Source organism: Cetorhinus maximus, chromosome 4 (genome assembly GCF_964194155.1).
Source record: "Cetorhinus maximus chromosome 4, sCetMax3.hap1.1, whole genome shotgun sequence".
Taxonomy (NCBI): Eukaryota; Metazoa; Chordata; class Chondrichthyes; order Lamniformes; family Cetorhinidae; genus Cetorhinus; species Cetorhinus maximus.
Genome location: NC_135882.1, coordinates 63,032,005 through 63,052,119, shown reverse-complemented (window position 1 = coordinate 63,052,119; position 20,115 = coordinate 63,032,005). Strand labels below are relative to the sequence as shown.

The window sequence follows — 20,115 nt, the reverse complement described above, 5'->3', positions numbered from 1 at the left end:
AATGTATTAATTCAGATATGTTGCAAAAACAGAGTTTTTAATAGAAGACTTTTATTTTAGTACCAATTAGTAACACTGGCGTTTGGGACAGGGAAGAGAGGCAAACCTGAACTGCTTTATTTTAGACCATAAGACCATAAGACATAGGAGCAGAAATTAGGCCATTCAATCATGGCTGTTAAGTTTCTCAACCCCATTCTCCCGCCTTCTCCCCGTAACCTTTGATCCCCATACCAATCAAGAGCCTATCTATCTCGGTCTTAAATACGCTCAATGACCTGGCCTCCACAGCCTTCTGTGGCAATGAATTCCATAGCTTCACCACTCTCTGGCTAAAGAATTTTCTCCTCATCTCTGTTCTAAAAGGTCTTCCCTTTACTCTGAGGCTATGCCCTTGGGTCCTAGCCTCTCCTACTAATGGAAACATCTTCCCCACGTCCACTCTATCCAGGCCTTTCAGTATTCTGTAAGTTTCAATCAGATCCCCCCCTCATCCTTCTAAACTCCATCGAGTATAGACCCAGAGTCCTCAAACGTTCCTCATATGTTAAGCCTTTCATTCCTGGGATCCTTCTCGTGAACCTCCTCTGGACCCTCTCCAGGGCCAGCACATCCTTCCTGAGATATGGGGCCCAAAATTGTTCACAATATTCAAAATGTGGTCTGACCAGAGCCTTATAAAGCCTCAGCAGCATATCCCTGCTTTTATATTCTAGTCCTCTCGAAATAAATGCCAACATTGCATTTGCCTTCCTAACTACCGACTCAACCTGCAATCTACAAGTTTTCTCACCGTCCATCCATAAGCAGAGGTGTTTTAATTTTTGAAATAGGCTATGGCGTGTTTCCTCAAACCCTCAGTTTATGAGGTCAATTTTTAAAGCGTTACGATATGGCAGATGGTATTTGCCAGGCTGACCAAAACCCAAAGGGAAATGTGGCCACGCTATCATAACGCTTTTGCAATTTGTATTTATTATGAGAAGGTTTGTGTACTGAAGTCAGAAGTAATGAGTCCACTAGCACCTTTAGAGATTTTAAAAATTAAATTAACATTTATTAACAAAAGAAAAAACTCATTCACACAAGTTGCACAGTTACATTTAGTTTTATAGCAGTTCTCACAAGATTTCTACTTAACTAGACTCCCAACTACACAACCCTTTCAGACAATGGTCCAAATAGATTCTTAATCTATAAACATCCAGGAATATTACCACAAGCACCCACTGCTGCTATAAGGGAGGTATTTCACAGCTGCTTCCTCCCTCTTGCTTGACAATGGAACTCTAAAGGCTTTTAACAAAACCTTGATTACTGGAACAGCAAACTTCTCCAGGGTGGCTAGAAGCTTTTCCCACAGGTCTGTTTCACACAGTGCACCTTTCAAGAACTCACACAGCCACAGCGCACACCGCTTTCCATCTTTCTTTAAATATATATTCTCCCTTTTGACCTGTAAATCCTATTGTTTCAACCTTTCTTTGGAAATTATTTTTCCCAGAATATAAAAGCTTTCCTGTTGTCATTATGGCCACACTTTCAGGAAAAATAAACTTAATAACTTTACCTTATTTATCTTGCCAGTTGTAAACACCTTATCATGTCCCTTTGAAAATCAAACAACCTCTCGACTTATCTAAAAATGCAAATTCCGTTCGCACTGTATCTGCTGAGACTTCATCCTAGCTAACCCATCTCCATTTCAAATGCCTGTTTTACACCTAACCCCTTTTGATGATTCAAACCTTGCACTCTGACTGTCTGCAATTTAATTAAACTAGAATCACGCACACACGCAAACATACACATACACAGTCCCCATAAGCCTGTTTCAGCACCCCACTGTAATTGGAGAAAAAGTAATATTTCCTTTATAAAAGTGATAGTTATTGTGTTCATTTCCTCCCCCTGCTTTTGCCCCTTGATTATTTGTTATTTTTGGAATGCTATTAGTGTCTTCTACCGTGAAGATTGATGCAAAGTATTTATTCAACTCCTCTGCCATTTCCTGGTTCCCCATTATTATTTCCCCAGCCTCATTCTCTAAGGATCCTATGTTCACTTTGGCCTCTGTCTTCCTCTTTATACATTTAAAGAAGCTCTCACTGTCCGTTTTTATATTACTTGCTAATCTACCATCAAAGTTTATTTTCTCCCTCTTTATTAGTTTTTTGGTCATCTTTTGTTGGTTTTTTAAAACTTTCTCAATCCTCTGGCATATCCCCTTACTAGAGTCCTTTTTCTTCACTGGGACATAGCTTTGTTGTGAGTCATGAACTATTTTCTTAAATGTCTGCTATTGTTCATCAACCGTCTTTTCTGCTAAATTCCTTTCCCAGTCCACTCGAGCCATCTTTGCCCTCATTCCTTTGTAATTATCCTTATTTAAGTTTAGCATAGTTGTTTCCGACCCAAGTTTCTCACTCTCAAACTGAATGCTAAATTGCACCATGTTATGGTCACTGTTTCCTCGGGGATCTTTTACTCCGAGATCATTTATTAAAGCTGCCTCATTACACATTACCAAATCCAAAATAGCCCGATCCCTGGTTGGATCCACAACATATTGTTCTAGGAAACTGTCCCGAATACACTCTATGAATTCTTGCTCGTGGCTACCTCTGCCAATTTCATTTTCCCAATCTACATGAAGAATAAAATCACTCATGATTAATGTACTCCTTTTTTATATGCCCTCATTATCTCCTGATTTACTCTCTGTCCTACAGTATAGCTACTGTTAGGGGTCCTATAGACTACTCCCACCAAGTGTCGTCTTCCCCTTGTTATTTCTTTCTTCCACCCATATGGATTCTACATCTCCCGATCCAAGATCATTTCTTGCTATTGTATTTATTCCATCTCGCATTAACAGAGCTACCCCACCACCTTTTCCTTCCTGCCTGTCTTTTAAAAAGTCACATAGCCCTGAATATTTAGTTCCCAGCTTTGATTTCCTTGTAACCATGTCTCCGTAATGGCTACAAGATCATAACCATTTACTTCTATTTATGCCATTAATTCATTTATTTTGTTCTGAATACTATGTGCATTTAAGTAAAGAGCCTTTCATTTTCCCTTTTTACAAATTTTTCCCCCTTTGACCTTATTTGCTGCTGTTTTTTAATGTCTGTGCACTCTGTCCTTTCCTGTCACACTCTGGGTATCATTACCAAAATAGCTTCCCTGCAATGCTGCCATATCCTTTTGCTTTGTAAAAATATGTCCCCTTTACAGAACCCTCACCACCTCTATTTAGTTTCAAGCCCTCTCAACAGCCCTAGTTATTCGATTTGCCAGTATACTGGTCCCAGCACTGTTCAAGTGAAGCCCATCCTACTGGGTCAGCTCCCTTCTACTCCTGCACTGGTGCCAGTGCCCCATGAACTGAAACCCATTCCTCCCACACCAATCTTTAAGTCATGCATTTAACTCCTTGACTTTATTTACACAATGCTGGTTTGCCTGTGGCTCAGGCTGTCACCTCAAGATTATTACCTTGGAGGTTCTGCTTTTTAATTTAGCTTCTAACTATTCAAATTCCTTCAGTAGAACCTCCTTTCTAGGCCTATCAATGTTGTTGTACCAATGCGGACAATGACAACTGGATCCCTCCCCTCCCACTCCAAGTTCCTTTCCAGCCCTGAGGAGATTCCTGGCACCAGGCAGGCAACACACCCTTCGGGACATAAGCTCATGACTGCAGAGAACAGTACCTATCCCCCTAATTCTACTGTCCCCTACCACTACGACGTTCCTATTTCCTACCCCCACTTGAATGGCTCCCTGTACCACGGTGCCGTGGTCAGTTTGCTCATTCTCCATGCAATCCCTGCTCTCGCCCACACAGCTTGCAAGAATTTCGTAACTGTTGGACAGTTTCAGGGGTCGACGCTCCTCGAATGCTACTCCCTGGGTCCCCATTGCTACCTCACCTGCAGTCACACCCTCCTGTCCCTGATCACAGAATCAAATTTGAATGACCTAACCTGAGGGGTGTGACCGCCTCTTGGAGCGAAGTGTCCAGGTGACTTCCCCCTCCCTGATGTGGTGCAATGTCTGCAGCTTGGACTCCAGCTCCTCAACTCAGATCCGAAGTTCCTCAAGCTGCAAACACTTACTACAGATGTGTTCGTTCTGGATCACCTTGGTGTCTAGCAGGTACCACATTCTGCAGCAGCAACACATCACCTATCCTGCCATCACTATTGCATTTAATTAAATTAATTAATTAATTAACTCGTATCCTTGCTCTTTACACTTAAAGAATCCCCCACTCTTTACACTTGATTGTAATTAATTTTTTTACACCAGCATCGATCTTATACTTAAGCTATTTATAATAAAAAGAGAAAAAAAAGACTAGAGACCTAAACACAAACTGAAGCCCTTACTTTTACTTTAAAGGCTAGAAATATTCACCAATCCTACTCCCCAATCAGCTGCTTTCCCTGTACTCGCGTCAAGTTGTGGTTCGTGACGTCACTCTGCCACTGGTCTCACATGGAGTCTCCCCGCCCGTCTTCTCATGGAGTCTCCCCGCCCGTCTTCTCATGGAGTCTCCCCGCCCGTCTTCTCATGGAGTCTCCCCGCCCGTCTTCTCATGGAGTCTCCCCGCCCGTCTTCTCATGGAGTCTCCCCGCCCGTCTTCTCATGGAGTCTCCCCGCCCGTCTTCTCATGGAGTCTCCCCGCCCGTCTTCTCATGGAGTCTCCCCGCCCGTCTTCTCATGGAGTCTCCCCGCCCGTCTTCTCATGGAGTCTCCCCGCCCGTCTTCTCATGGAGTCTCCCCGCCCGTCTTCTCATGGAGTCTCCCCGCCCGTCTTCTCATGGAGTCTCCCCGCCCGTCTTCTCATGGAGTCTCCCCGCCCGTCTTCTCATGGAGTCTCCCCGCCCGTCTTCTCATGGAGTCTCCCCGCCCGTCTTCTCATGGAGTCTCCCCGCCCGTCTTCTCATGGAGTCTCCCCGCCCGTCTTCTCATGGAGTCTCCCCGCCCGTCTTCTCATGGAGCCTCCCCGCCCGTCTTCTCATGGAGCCTCCCCGCCCGCCTTCTCATGGAGCCTCCCCGCCCGCCTTCTCATGGAGCCTCCCCGCCCGCCTTCTCATGGAGCCTCCCCGCCCGCCTTCTCATGGAGCCTCCCCGCCCGCCTTCTCATGGAGCCTCCCCGCCCGCCTTCTCATGGAGCCTCCCCGCCCGCCTTCTCATGGAGCCTCCCCGCCCGCCTTCTCATGGAGCCTCCCCGCCCGCCTTCTCATGGAGCCTCCCCGCCCGCCTTCTCATGGAGCCTCCCCGCCCGCCTTCTCATGGAGCCTCCCCGCCCGCCTTCTCATGGAGCCTCCCCGCCCGCCTTCTCATGGAGCCTCCCCGCCCGCCTTCTCATGGAGCCTCCCCGCCCGCCTTCTCATGGAGCCTCCCCGCCCGCCTTCTCATGGAGCCTCCCCGCCCGCCTTCTCATGGAGCCTCCCCGCCCGCCTTCTCATGGAGCCTCCCCGCCCGCCTTCTCATGGAGCCTCCCCGCCCGCCTTCTCATGGAGCCTCCCCGCCCGCCTTCTCATGGAGCCTCCCCGCCCGCCTTCTCATGGAGCCTCCCCGCCCGCCTTCTCATGGAGCCTCCCCGCCCGCCTTCTCATGGAGCCTCCCCGCCCGCCTTCTCATGGAGCCTCCCCGCCCGCCTTCTCATGGAGCCTCCCCGCCCGCCTTCTCATGGAGCCTCCCCGCCCGCCTTCTCATGGAGCCTCCCCGCCCGCCTTCTCATGGAGCCTCCCCGCCCGCCTTCTCATGGAGCCTCCCCGCCCGCCTTCTCATGGAGCCTCCCCGCCCGCCTTCTCATGGAGCCTCCCCGCCCGCCTTCTCATGGAGCCTCCCCGCCCGCCTTCTCATGGAGCCTCCCCGCCCGCCTTCTCATGGAGCCTCCCCGCCCGCCTTCTCATGGAGCCTCCCCGCCCGCCTTCTCATGGAGCCTCCCCGCCCGCCTTCTCATGGAGCCTCCCCGCCCGCCTTCTCATGGAGCCTCCCCGCCCGCCTTCTCATGGAGCCTCCCCGCCCGCCTTCTCATGGAGCCTCCCCGCCCGCCTTCTCATGGAGCCTCCCCGCCCGCCTTCTCATGGAGCCTCCCCGCCCGCCTTCTCATGGAGCCTCCCCGCCCGCCTTCTCATGGAGCCTCCCCGCCCGCCTTCTCATGGAGCCTCCCCGCCCGCCTTCTCATGGAGCCTCCCCGCCCGCCTTCTCATGGAGCCTCCCCGCCCGCCTTCTCATGGAGCCTCCCCGCCCGCCTTCTCATGGAGTCTCCGCACTCTTTTTAAGTCTTTGAATCTTCAAGTTTTGTATTGGACTGGACATTCAACCAGTTCCTCTTTGTTTTCAACTCCACAAGTGTTGAAAATCCAGTCTCATGATTGTCTGTTGTAACAATAACAAGTCTTGCTTGTAAAACTGTGTTGGTGTTGCTCCCACTTATAATGATTTGTGCTGTCTTGGTTGCGTGGCATCATATGAGCGATGATGATGAGTGTTCTGGCTTGTTTTGACCTCGGCCATGGCATTGGGCATCAGTGAACTTGCATTTTGGACCAGCTCGCAGATCACCTGGAGGTCCCTTGTGGACCACCAGTGATTTGTGAACCACACTTTGAGAACCATTGGTTCCAACAAGATTTAGGTGGTCCATTAACACAAATAATTCACTAATGGTCAGGTACAAAAAGCAGTTGAAAGGTCTAATCGAATGGTAGCCTTTATGTCTTCATCTTTGTATCCTCTGGAAAAGGAGGATATTTTGCTACAGCTATGCAAAGCCCTGGTTAAGCCATCTCTGGAGTATTGCATACCTTTGGCTTGGCTGGGAGTGCAGTGGAAATTTGCTAGAATGTTACAAGGGTTCCAGGGATTAAATTATGAGGAAATTACATGAACTATTCCTGTACTCCCTGGAGTGCAGAAGATTATGAGGTGATTTGATTGAAATTTTTAGGATTTTATAAGAAATTAACAGGGGTCGATACAGAGAAACTGTTTTGCGGGTCGAACACCGGGACATAACCTTAAAATCAGAACCAGGCCATTCAGGAAACAACGTAGGAAACATTTCTTTGTACAAAGGGTGGTAGAAGTGTGGCACAGTCTCCCACAATAAGTAGTAGATGCTAAAATCTGAGATTGATGGATTTTTGTAGTCAACGATATTAGGAACATGGAATAAGGGTGGATAAATGGAGTTAGAATACAGATCAACCATGATCTCATTGAATGACAAAACAGGTCTGAATGGTCTACTCCTGTTCCTATGTGAGAAAGCATGACACGTCCGAGGCCCACAAAGAAAAAGCAGTAAATTGGCAGTAAAGGTAATAGCAAAAGGAAATAGGAAAATTTCAATTCACATAGCATCTTCTATTACCTAAAGATATCCCAAAGTACTTTATAACCAAAGTATTACTTTTAAAGTGCAGTCACTGTTGTAATGTAGCAAAGTACCATGTATGATGAATGAATTCAGATACAATCGATTAATGCCATATTTTTCTTCCTTGACCCAGCTTGAAGGAGAGGCTCTTGATGGCAGATCACTTCATTTTTGGGAATTAATTTGTCCTGCCTTGTTAAGCATCCTTCCTGCAAACAAATGTTGAGCTGCAATGTTACTTGAGAAAGTTCATAGTTCTCTCAACTGAATGAGGGAAGATGTGTTCAAGTAGTAAATTATTTTCCCTAGTTAAATCTTTGCTTTTTTTTTGTTGATGATCTAAATCACTAGTTGTATTGCAGCCATCCTTTGTGCTACCACTCATTATAAACATAGTTATTTTAATGCATGAGGAGGCTATTTGGCCCTCAATTCCTGTGCTCAATTAGGACCTGTACATGGTTTGATTCTTATGCAGTGCTGTTTTCCTGCTTTCGTTAAATACTCAGTTATGCTTAATTGTCTAGTACTTAGTTAAATGTTTTGTTCATTTGAGTGTTGATTATCAATTGTGGCGAAGCTTTCCAAACCCCAATAAGTATGTGAAAACATTTCCTCTGGTTTCCCTCCCCCTGCCCAGCTCCGGTTATCTATTTTGTGCTTCATTTAAGATCATGCCCCTTTGTTATGGTGCTGGCTATCAGTGGAAAACATTTATCCATATCTTGTTTGCTTGTTTATACTATTTTAAATACATTATTGAATTCTCCATGAATCATTAGTTTAAGAAAATAAGCTTCTGTGAGGAAAGACAAATAATTTGAAACTTCTTAGCCTTCATATTATCCTGCAGTGTCTGAGTAGTCTCTTTTTCCAGGGCTGTGAAAATTGCTTCCACCTTCCTCCTTCCCCCACTAAACCGCCGCCCCCCCCAACTTATTGAGCGAAACTCGAAACTACACGGCATTCCAAGGATTGACCCAAGGATTATTTTGTGCAGAGTCATCATGACCTTTTTGATTTTGTATTGAACCTATTTGGTCATTCAATATTTTAATGCATCTGCACACTGTGTAATGATTACATTCTAAACAAGTTTTTTTTAATCCATGGGACTATAACTTTGGATGGCAACTTTAGGATTTTTCATGGAAGGTGCTCCACAATCTCTTCTTTAACCCACTGTTGCTTCAATGTTAACATTTTTTCAGTTTGTTTAGGTTAAGCCATCATTCTTCTGTAGTTTGCTCTTTTCTAATCAGTCTGCTATTTTTCCATTTTCTATTTGCCTTTCTCTATTTTAACATTAAAGCTAATTAAAAGCGTAAACTAATCACTCGGCCCTAACTGTTCTTCTAATTTATGTTGTTGACAGGTTTTGTTTCAGTTTATAACTCAGAGCTAAGTCAAGTATTACATTTTTTTGTCTCATGCTGATTCAGAAAAGATTCTTGAATGCATTCAATAAATCCCTCTCATTTTATCTCCCTGCCAGATTTTATGGAGTTGCTAATGAATTTTAATTACCCAACTATTTATACACACCTCACTGAACTTTCTGCAGGTTTTTTCGATTCCTTTTAAGCAATTTGACTGTCTTAAAGGACATTTAATATTGTTGCCTGCAGCTTTTCAAACCTTGCCTTAATTATTAAGGAAATTGTAACAGGGCACTTAAAAAATCATATGGTTAGACAGAGGTAACATGGTTTTATGAAAGGGAAATCATGTTTGATAAATCCATTAGAATATATTTTGAAGATCAATGGGTTAGATAAAGGGGAATCAGTGGTTGTACTATATTTGGACTTCCAAAAAAAATTTGTTAAGATACCACATGAAGGGTTGTTACATAAGGTCAAGGCTCATGAGGTTTGGTTAATATATTAGCATGGATAGAGGTTAGTTGATGGAAAACAGGGTTTAATAGGTAATTTTCAGATTGGCAAGCTGTTAATAGTGGGGTGGTGCAGGGGTCAGTGCTGGGGCCTCAGCTATTCACCATCTATATTTATGATTTTGAGGAAGGGACTGAGTGTAACCTATCCAAGTTGGCTCATGATTCAAAGCTAGGTGGGAAATTAAGATGTGTGGAGGACACAGAATTTGAAAAAGAATATCAGCGGGTTAAGAGAGAGGCAGCAAAGTAGCGGATGGAGTATGCTATTGGGAAATGTGCAGTTAATCACTTGGTTAGTAAGAATAGAAAAATAGAAAACCTTTTAAATAGTGAGAAAGTTTTATATGTTGGTGTTCCGATGGATTTGGGTTCCCTTGTACAAGAATCACTAAGTTAAAAGCTGGTACAGCAAGCAATTAGTAAGGCAAATGGTATGTTGGCCTTCATTGCAAGGAGGTTGGAGTGCAAGAGTAAGGAAGTCTTGCTGCAATTACACTGGGCTTTGGTGAGACCACACCTGGAGAACTGTGTACAGTTTTGGTCTCTGCACCTTGGGAAGGATATGCTTGCCATAGAGAGAGTTTATCATAGATTCATTAGAGTTATTGCTGGGATGAGAATGTTGTCCTATGAGGAGAGATTGAGTAGAATGGCAATTAGGAGAATGAAAGGTGATCTCATCGAAACATTCAAGATTATGAGAGGGCTTGATGAGCTAGATGCTGAGAGGCTGTTTCCCCTGACTGGAGAATCTAGAACTGGGCACAGTTTCAGGATATTTTGGACTGAGAGAAGGAGAAATTTCTTTAGAGGTTTGTGTATCTCTGACATTCTGTATCTCAGAGGGCTGTGGATGCTCAGGTGAGCTGGACACAAAGGAAATTGAGAGATATGGGGAACGGGCAGGAAAGTGGAGTTCAGGGCAAGGATCAGTCATGATCTTATTAAATGGCAGAACAGCCTCAAGTGACAGTAGGGTCTATTCCTGCTCCAATTTTTTCTGTACACATCCAGTAAGGACTATTTGCTTTGCTTTTGAAATGGTATTTGATCTGTTTCTGTAACTGCATTCGTTGTTGCTGTTTGGTTGCACTGAACTAATTGTAGTGTGTGGTAGAAATTGAGATACATGCTTTAGTGTTCCACATAACTTTCATTGATTATAAGAACATAAATAGGAGCAGCATTTGAATTTATTAAGGAAAATCTTGAGTACATTTTCATTTTGGTCAAAGTGGAAATATGAGTTGGCTGCTGTTTCAAACATTGAAAGGCCCCAGAAGTGATAAAACCATTTGAAGATAAGATGTGCAATGGTTGAAGCAGGTGAAATACTGGGTGCCAGTGTGTTGCAAAGCTATTTTTTTGTAGCTTCTTTGTCATGCTTAACTTATTGGACTTCTTTCATTAAAGGATAAAGATGGGGACCGGGCTGTTCACCATGCTTCATTTGGGGATGAAGGTGCTGTTATTGATGTTTTACACCGAGGGGGAGCAGATCTAAATGCTCGAAATAAGCGAAGGCAGACTCCGTTGCACATTGCTGTAAATAAAGGTCACTTGCAAGTTGTTAAGACTTTGCTAGATCTTGGATGCCATCCCAGTCTTCAGGTAAGACATGGATCGTATGACTTAGATGTTCAAATTGAAATCTAAAAGATTAGAGTTCATTAATTTACCATTTCTGGGTTATGCCTCTGAGCATTTTTAAGCTATCAAATTCAATTTTTAATAGTGCTGAATTTTAATGTATTTTTATGTAATAAAACTGCAAGTAAAATTCAGTTTTTTTGTACAGTGCTGAATATTTCAGTTAATGGAAATTGATTTAAGAACAACATTAAAAAGGTTTAATGGCACATGGCGCAAGGATACTGTCTGCATGAAGAGAGGAATGAAAGTAAAGAATAAAGGCAATAACATACTAACATTTTATAAACCTCATACAGGCACACTGATTAATTCTATTTTATGCAAGAACAATTGTAGGTGTATTTCCATAATTCTTTTTAATTTATGGCTACACCAGCAGTAATTAAAATATATTTTCTGAAGCTTTTGCTCCATTTTTCACTTTAGCATTTTCAACATAAATTAAAGCATGTTGGAAAAAACCCCAGCCAGTTCCGAAAGCTTTCCTTTTTAAAAAACAAACCTTTGGGATTAATGAGTCTACCTTTCTGCACAGAATGGTCTTCATAATGTTCTGAAAGAAATGTTCTATGATTTGCTAATTCCAAATTCTATTACTCATAATTGACAGTTATGAATAATGTATTTAGCATTAGCATTCAAAGAGAATCTCTGTGTTCACTGCATTCTCCAAATCAGATTAAAAACTCATTGCTAATATTCTGCTGCCATGTGAAATGCCATAAACTCCAAAGATTCAGCCTAGTGAACAATTTTGTGTTGAGGTTGCATTCAAATAGTTTTTAAATATATTTTTTGATAAATCTAAATGTTGTTTATGAGGCCTAGATTATTATTGGTCTAGATTGTTATGGCTTGACAACATATTCTTTTAAAGAACTTAAATCTTTAGAGAATTAAACTTATTTTAATATTTTTCTTCAAGCTTGTAGCTGTTTAGTTATCAGAGCATGTCCCACCCTCTCAGCACAAACATCTGTTTTGTTATCTGTGTAGGACTCTGAAGGTGACACACCTCTTCATGACGCAATAAGCAAAAAACGTGATGATATGCTGTCTGTGCTGCTAGAATCTGGTGCGGATGTAACAATCACTAACAACAATGGTTTCAATGCTCTTCATCACGCTGCACTGCGAGGCAACCCCAGGTATTATTGGGTATCAGTAAATGTGGGAATTCTGTTGGACATAGTTAGTGATCATAACTTTTTGTGACTTGAGGATTTTAACTCTATCATGGGTTTTTGTAACACTTTAAAATCTATAAGAATTATAGATTCTTTTGTAGAACTCTATTCAGTGGAATTGTTTTATAGATATTTCAACAAACTAATTGCATGAAGTTCAAATTGCATATGTCTGTACAGCTATATCTTTCAACTTCTCCATTATAATTTGAATATCTTTGAATATTGCTGTGAATTTGTCAAAATTGTATGGAAGGATTACATGTCCGTAGGATCCATGCTGGTTGGTGAAGTCAAAACTAAGACCAAGAGCTTTTCCTTGCTGAGAGTGTTTATTGACCTTGTTCAGTGTCAACACTCCCACGTGCACCCAGTGTCTCAGCTATCTCTTACTTTTGTGTTCAAAATCACCTGTTTCCCTTAACAATGTAATTGACATTAGCAAGTGTAATTGACTATTACCAAACCTTAACAATCTAATTTATCAGACATTGACACTACATGGTTACAGAATCAAGTTTGCAGTGCTCATCATGGGTTCAAACCCCACTTTATGATCCTAGTGCAATATAGGATACCAGCTCAATGCAGTTCTGAGGAAATGCTGTATTTTTGAAGCTGTCTTTGAAGTGAGATGTTAAACTGACATTCTGTTCCTGATGCTGTCTTTCTGCCTCAAAGTTATAACTAAAAGTTGATCAGTGCCGTACTACATCTGGAGCTGAACATGGTGGTTCAAATTTTGCAGAAGTAATTAAGAGTAATTATTCCTCTCAAACGGATAGCAGTTTCTCGAGTCTGCACATGAGCAACAAGGAAACCCAGAAGTTGCTGTCCATGAGTCTGTGTTTCTTCAGAGGGGTGCTCTGCTTAAGTTCCCCCAGACTACAGTCAAGTAGAAAGCATTGAACTGATGAGAACTTTCACTTTTACCAAATTAATTTTAAAATGTGAATGATATTTTAGCTTCTACCTTAATCCCATGTGTATGCCTCAGTCAGTTATTTCTCTATCTGTAAAATGTAAAATTAGCAGTGAGAGGAGAGCTGGGAGTTTCACAGTTTGAAACAGCGAGAGGACAGCTGGGGAGCTTATGCTTTTGCCTAAACATTTTCAGTCTCCAGGAATTGATTCTTGCTCTGCTACAGGAGAAAAAGCTGGTTAATTGGTGAGTACCTGGTAAGTGATTAAGGTTTATTCTATTCCTAAGGCTCAAAATAGTATATTTTGAGCGAGAGGTGAGCTGGAGAGGATAAAAGGGCGGATCGAGAGGCCTATCTGCAGTCAGACCAGCGGCGGAGTGACGTCACGAAACAACGTGATGCGAGTGCAGGGAAAGCAGCTGATTGGTGAGTAGGATTGGTGAGTATTTCTAGCCTTGAAAGTAAAAGTAAGGTCTTTAGTTTGTGTTTAGGTCTCTAGTCTTTTTTTCTCTCTTTATTAAAAATAGCATGTTAAGTATAAGATCGATGCTGGTGTAAAAAGAAATTAATTACAATAAAGTGTAAAGAGCAGGGATACTAGAGTAATTAATTAATAAATTAAATAACATGCGATAGTGATGGCAGGGCGGGTGATGCTACTGCAGCATGTGAGAACTGCTGGACACCAAGGTGACGCAGAGCAAGTTACCTGGACACTTTGCTCCAGGAGGCGGTTACATCCCTCAGATTATGTAATTCAAATAGGGATTGCAGGCAGGATGAGCAAACTGACCATGGCACCGTGGTACAGGGAGCAATTAAAGTGCGGGAAGGAAATAGGAATGTAGTAGTGGTAGGGGACAATAGAATTAGGGGGATAGATACTGTTCTCCGCAGCCATGAACGTGCGTCCCCAAGGCTGTGTTCCCTGCCTGGTGCCAGGGTTAAGGACATCATCCCCTCAGGGCTGGAGAGGCACTTGGAGTGGGAGGGGAGAGAACCAGCTGTTGTAGTCCACGTTAGTACCAATAAATTGATAAGCCTAGAAAGGAGATTCTGTTGAAAGAAGTTGAATAGTTAGGAGCTAAATTAAAAAGCAGAACCTCCAAGGTAATAATCTCAGGATTACTACCTGAGCTATGGGCAAACCAGCATTGGGTAAATAAAGTCAAGGAGTTAAATGTGTGGCTCAAAGATTGGTGTTGGAGGAATGGGTTTCAGTTCATGGGGCGAATCGAATAACTAGCGCTATAGAGAGCCGAAGGGTTCTCGAGAGGGGTATATAGGCTTACAAAGTAAAAGGATATGGCAACATTGTAGGGCAGCTATTTAGGTAATGATACCCAGAGTGTGACAGGAAGGGACAGAGTATACAAACATTAAAATAAAGAGCAGTAAATAAGGTCGAAGGGGGAAAAATTGGTAAGAAGGCAAAATTAATGGCTCTTTACTTAAATGCACATAGTATTCAGAACAAAATAAATGAATTAATGGCACAAATAGAGGTTAATGGACAGTAGCCATTATAGAAAGATAACAAAGAGATCAAAGCTGGGAACTAAATATTCCGGGGTATGTGACTTTTCAAAAGGACAGGCAGCAAGGAAAGGGTGGTGGGGTAGCTTTGTTAGTACGAGATGGAATAAGTACAATAGCAAGAAATGATCTTGGATTGGAAGATGTAGAATCCATATGGGTGTAAGTAAGAAATAACAAGGGGAAGAAGACACTGGTGGGAGTAGTCTAAAGCCCCCCTAACAGTAACTATTCTGTAGGACAGAGAATAAATCAGGAGATAATGAGGGCATGTAAAAAAGGCAATTCATCAGTCATGGGTGACTTTAATCTTCATGTAGATTGGGAAAATGAAATTGGCAGAGGAAGCCACGAACAAGAATTCATAGTGTATTCGGGACAGTTTCCTAGAACAATATGTTGTGGATCCAACCAGGGATTGGGCTATTTTGGATTTGGTAATGTGTAATGAGGCAGCTTTAATAAATGATCTTGGAGTAAAAGATCCCCGAGGAAACTGAGCATAACGTGGTAGAATTTAGCATTCAGTTTGAGAGTGAGAAACTTGGGTTGGAAACAACTGTGCTAAACTTAAATAAGGATAATTATAAAGGAATGAGGGCAGAGTTGGCTCGAGTGGACTGGAAAAGGAGTTTAGCAGAAAAGACGGTGATGAACAATTGCAGACGTTTAAGAAAATAGTTAATGACTCACAACAAATCTATGTCCCAGTGAAGAAGGAGGATTCTAGGAAGGGGATAAACCAATCGTGATTAACCAAGGAATTTAAAGAAAGTATCAAATTGAAAGAAAAAACATCCAATGTGGCAAAGATTACTAGTAAGCCAGAGGATTGAGAAAGTTTTAAAAGCCAACAAAAGCCAACCAAAAAACTAATAAAGAGGAAGAAAATAAACTTTGAGGGTAAACTAGCAAGTAATATAAAAATGGACAGCTTCTTTAAATATTTAAAAAAGAGGAGAGAGGCCAAAGTGAACATAGGCCCCTTAGAGAATGAGGCTGGAGAAATAATAGTGGGGAACCAGGAAATGGCACAGGAGTTGAATAAATACTTTGCATCAGCCTTCATGGTAGAAGACACAAATAGCATTTCAAAAATACTAAATGAAGGGGCAAAAGGAGTGGGGGGGGAGAAATAAATACAATACCTATCATTAGAGAAAAAGTACTAGGGAAACTATTTGGGCTAAAGGCCGATAAGCCCCCTGGACCTGATGGGTTGCAGAGATAGTGGATGCACTGGTAGTAATCTTCCAAGAATCCTTAGATTCTGGAAAAGTCCCAGAGGATTGGAAAACTGCCAATATAACGCCCTTATTCAAAAAGGGCGGAGACAAAAAACAGGTAACTATAGGCCAGTTAGCTTAACATCTGTTATTGGGAAAGTGTTTGGAGTCTATTATAAAGGATGTGATAGCAGAGCATTTAGAAATGCATAATCTAACCAAGCAGAGTCAGCATGGCTTCATGAAGGGGAAGTCATGTCTGACAAATTTGTTAGAATTCTTTGAGGGGGTAACAAGCAGGATAGATAAAGGGGAACCAGTAGATGTAATATATTTGGATTTCCAAAAATGTTTGATAAGGTACCACACATAAGGCAACTTAATAAGATAAGAGCCCATAGTGTTGGAGGTAGTATATTAGCATGGATAGACGATTGGCTAACGAATAGAAAACAGAGTTGGGATAAGGGGGGCATTTTCAGGATGGCAACCTGTAACTAGTGGAGTGCCACAGGGATCAGTGCTGGGACCACAATTATTTACAATATATATTAATGAATATCAGTGAATGTACTATTGCCAAGTTTGCGGATGACACAAAAATAGGTGGGAAGGCAAGCGGTGAGGATGACAGAAAGAGTCTACAGAGGGATATAGGCAGGTTAAGTGAGTGGGCAAAAACTTGGCAGATGGAATATAATGTAGGAAAATGTGAGGTTATGTACTTTGGCAGGAAGAATAGAGGAGCTAAATATTATTTAAATGGAGAAAGACTGAAGAAAGCTGCAGTACAGAGGGATTTGGGGGTCTGCATGCATGAATCACAAAAACCTAGCATACAAGTTCAGGTATTAGGGAAGGCAAATGGAATGTTGGCCTTTATTTCAAAGGGAATAGAGTATAAAATAGGCAAGCCTTGCTAAAACTATACTAGGCACTAGTTAGACCACATCTAGAATACTGTGAACAGTTTTGGTTCCCTTATCTGAGGAAAGATATACTGGCACTGGATGCAGTCCAGAGAAGGTTCACTAGGTTGACCCTGGGTATGGAGGGATTTTCCTATGAGGAGTGATTGAGTAGGTTGGGCCTGTACTCAGTGGAGTTTAGAACAATGAGAGGCGGCCTTACTGAAACACATAAGATTCTTAGGGGGCTTGACAGGGTAGATGCTGAGGGGTTGTTTCCTCTTGTGGGAGAGTCTAGGACCAGAGGGCATAATCTCAGAGCAAGGGGTCACCCATTTAAGACCGATGAGGAATTTCTTCTCTCAGATGGTAGTGAATCTGTGGAATTCTTTACCATGGAGGGCTGTAGAGGCTGGGTCGTTAAGTATATTCAAAGCTGAGATAGATAGACGTTTAATCGGTGAGGGAATCAAAGGTTATGGGGAAAAGGCATGAAAGTGGAGTTGAAGATTATCAAATCAGCCATGATCTCATTGAATGGCAGAGCAGACTCGATGGGCTGAATGGCCCACATCTTATGGTCTAAAAGTGAAGAAATTCAGCCATTTTTTCCCTTTAAACTTCCTGGTTTTTTCTTTGCGAATACCTCTGTGTGATTGGCTGCTTAGCCTGCTTGATGATATCAGTGTTGCTGGATGGTTGGTGATCTGCTTGACTTGGCGCCAAATTCAAGCGGATGTTTGAAAATGTGAAATCAATGCTACAGAAATCTCTGGATCCTGGTGGAAACTTTCTTTGAGGTCAGCGGTGAGCGCTGTCGGTTTACTGTTGACCGTAAAATATGGGCCTATGAGTTTTAGTCCCAAGACTGCATGTGAAGATGTAAATTATTTCAGTTTCTATCAGGGATCTTCCATGGTGTCCCTCACAGTCAAATGGATGATATGTTTTACAACAACAGGAGGACTAAATATGTAATTGAATATGTATTATTGTGCTATGCTGAGGTTGAGCAAAATCTAATTGCAATCACATACCAGAGTAGAGCTTTGTTACTGTGATAAGTTTTCAGGTTGGAAGGTTTAACTATCACAGTTCCATGTTAGAGGAAAATCATGCGTAATAACTGTCTTTTTATGTACCTTAAACGTCAACCTATTTGACACTCAGCCACTCATGTCATAACTTGCCCTGTTCATCTGTCGCCTCTGTGCTCATTGGCACATGTTGGGGGTGTTAAGTGACTGCGAACCATTAAATAAATTATCATCCTTGTGTTTAAAATCTATTGCCTCTACCTCCCTGTTCTTCCTCCAGCCCTACCCTCTGACAGCTCTGTGCTCCTCTAATTCTGGTCTTTTGTGCAACCCAACTTCCTTCACCTCACCATTGGTATCTGTGCCTTCATCTAAAATAATATTCAGTCATGGTTTATGGAAATTAGCTTTAAGTTTTTTGGATGCTTTAAAATATTTCATCTAGTTTATTTCATCCTTGTTTTCAAATCCCCCTATGGCCTTGCCCCTCACCATCTCTCATACCTGTCCAGCCCTGCAGTTCTTGAGATCTTTGTGCTCTCCATTGAGTTATGCAGTTTCTCTTTCAACCTGGTCACTCTCTCCTCCTGTAAGACACTCCTTAAAACTTACCTCTTTGACCATGCTTCTGGTGATCTGTCATAATGTGATTCTTTGACTTAGTATTGATTTTTTAGTCTGATTGCACTCCTGTAAAGTACCTTGAGACATTTTGCTACATTTAAAGTTGCAATCTAAATGCAACAATTTCTATATTTGACACTTCAAAGTTTGATCGAAGCTGCACTCAATAACATTATATATGGATGAGGTGGTACCTTTTGCTCATGTGTATTGTGGTCTAGATTAGCAGGACAATTTTGACTTCCATACCCCAGCTAGTCTCACTGCTCAACTGCTTATTGTGGGAAACTTGACCACATGGGCACATTCTAAGAGTAATAAGAGGTGTTACAATCCCCGTAGAGATCGATAACTTTTAAAAAGAGATAGGAATGTCCCAATGACCAACGGAAAGAATCACACAACAAGATCTCATGTTTTAAGAGTTACTGTGACAAACAAACTAAAATCAACATCGACTAAACGTTACTTAGTAAGCAATAAATACACTAAACTACAGGAAAGGTACTTTGCCCATCAACTGAAAATCCCATGCCACATTTCTATGTTACACCACACTCAGCAGCTTTGTAGCCTTGTAAAGTCTATCCAGCTGTTCGACAGGTTGTCTTCTCCCTGCCACAACAGGGCAAGTCTTCCTGTGTCCCTTTTGAAAGTAGCCTCACTCATTTTCCTGAGTATCATCGAACTGACTTCCAGTAGCAAGGCACCCTCTGATGAATCCCTGATCTTTGAAGAGATGGAACTTATATTCTTCTTGGTGATTAACACAAAAACAGTCTTTCCCTCTGCTTGGCATAGTAACTGCTGTTTTGATTTTCCTCTCCAAGTATCTCTATCTGAGTCTGAGGGTTGGTGCCCAACAAAGCCTGCTGCCCTTCATTGGTGTCAAGGTGTGAAAACTGGCAGTTGAATTTCTATGGGTTTCGATCTGGGTTTCTGACCCCATGAGAGACAAATCACATGGACCTGACTCCGGGCAGAGTTCAATATGATTTCACCTTGCCCTATTCTAGGATGTTCTGCTTTACCTTAAATTAAAAGAGACAGTTTAAAACATAACTGTCTTATAAATTCTGGCATTTGTGAACAGAGGCTAAAAGCACTTTGTTGTCTTTGATTGGGCAGCTGCTTGCCTGCTGTGCTTGGGGAAAAAACAGCTTATCTCAAGGTGATTGGAATCAGCAGGAAATTATTAGTTTTAATTTTTTTTATTTAAAATCATATTCAGTTATGATTTATGGAAATTAGTTTTAAGTTTCTTGGATGCTTTAAAATATTTCATCTACTTTATTTCATCCTTGTTTTCAAATCCTTCTATGGCCTCGCCCCTCACCATCTCTCTTACCTTGCCCAGCCCTGCAATTCTTGAGATCTCTGCTTCTCCACTGTGGCGTCTTGTGCATGCTCAATTTTAAACACTCCACTATTGGTGATTGTGCCTTCAGCTGCCTGGGCCCAAAGTTCTGGAATTCTGTCACAAATCTTCTCTGTCTCTTTTCCCTCATTTAAGATGCTCCTTCAAACCTACCTCTCCTAATATCTCCTTGGGCACCACTGAGAAAGTCACTGGGGAACTTAGGCCTGCTGCTGATGGCTGCCTCCCCGTTGAATTCTCTGAGGAGTGTTAATTGGCTAGAGGTGGGTGTACTCCTCCTCCTTCTGCCCCCCCCCCCCCCCCCCCCCCCCAAAAAAAAAGGAATCTGGGGAGACAGT

At 42.3% G+C, this 20,115-nt stretch overlaps 1 protein-coding gene across 3 annotated transcripts in view; it reads left to right on the top strand.

The window, feature by feature from the left end:
* The window catches only part of mib1 (MIB E3 ubiquitin protein ligase 1), a 187,280-nt gene that overhangs the window by 69,371 nt on the left and 97,794 nt on the right, over positions 1-20,115 (top strand). For all 3 annotated transcript variants that reach the window (XM_078540225.1, XM_078540222.1, XM_078540223.1), the window contains exons 11-12: positions 10,719-10,916; positions 11,955-12,106. In XM_078540225.1, coding sequence (XP_078396351.1) covers positions 10,719-10,916; positions 11,955-12,106 — 350 coding nt within the window. The remainder of the gene's footprint in view (positions 1-10,718; positions 10,917-11,954; positions 12,107-20,115) is intronic.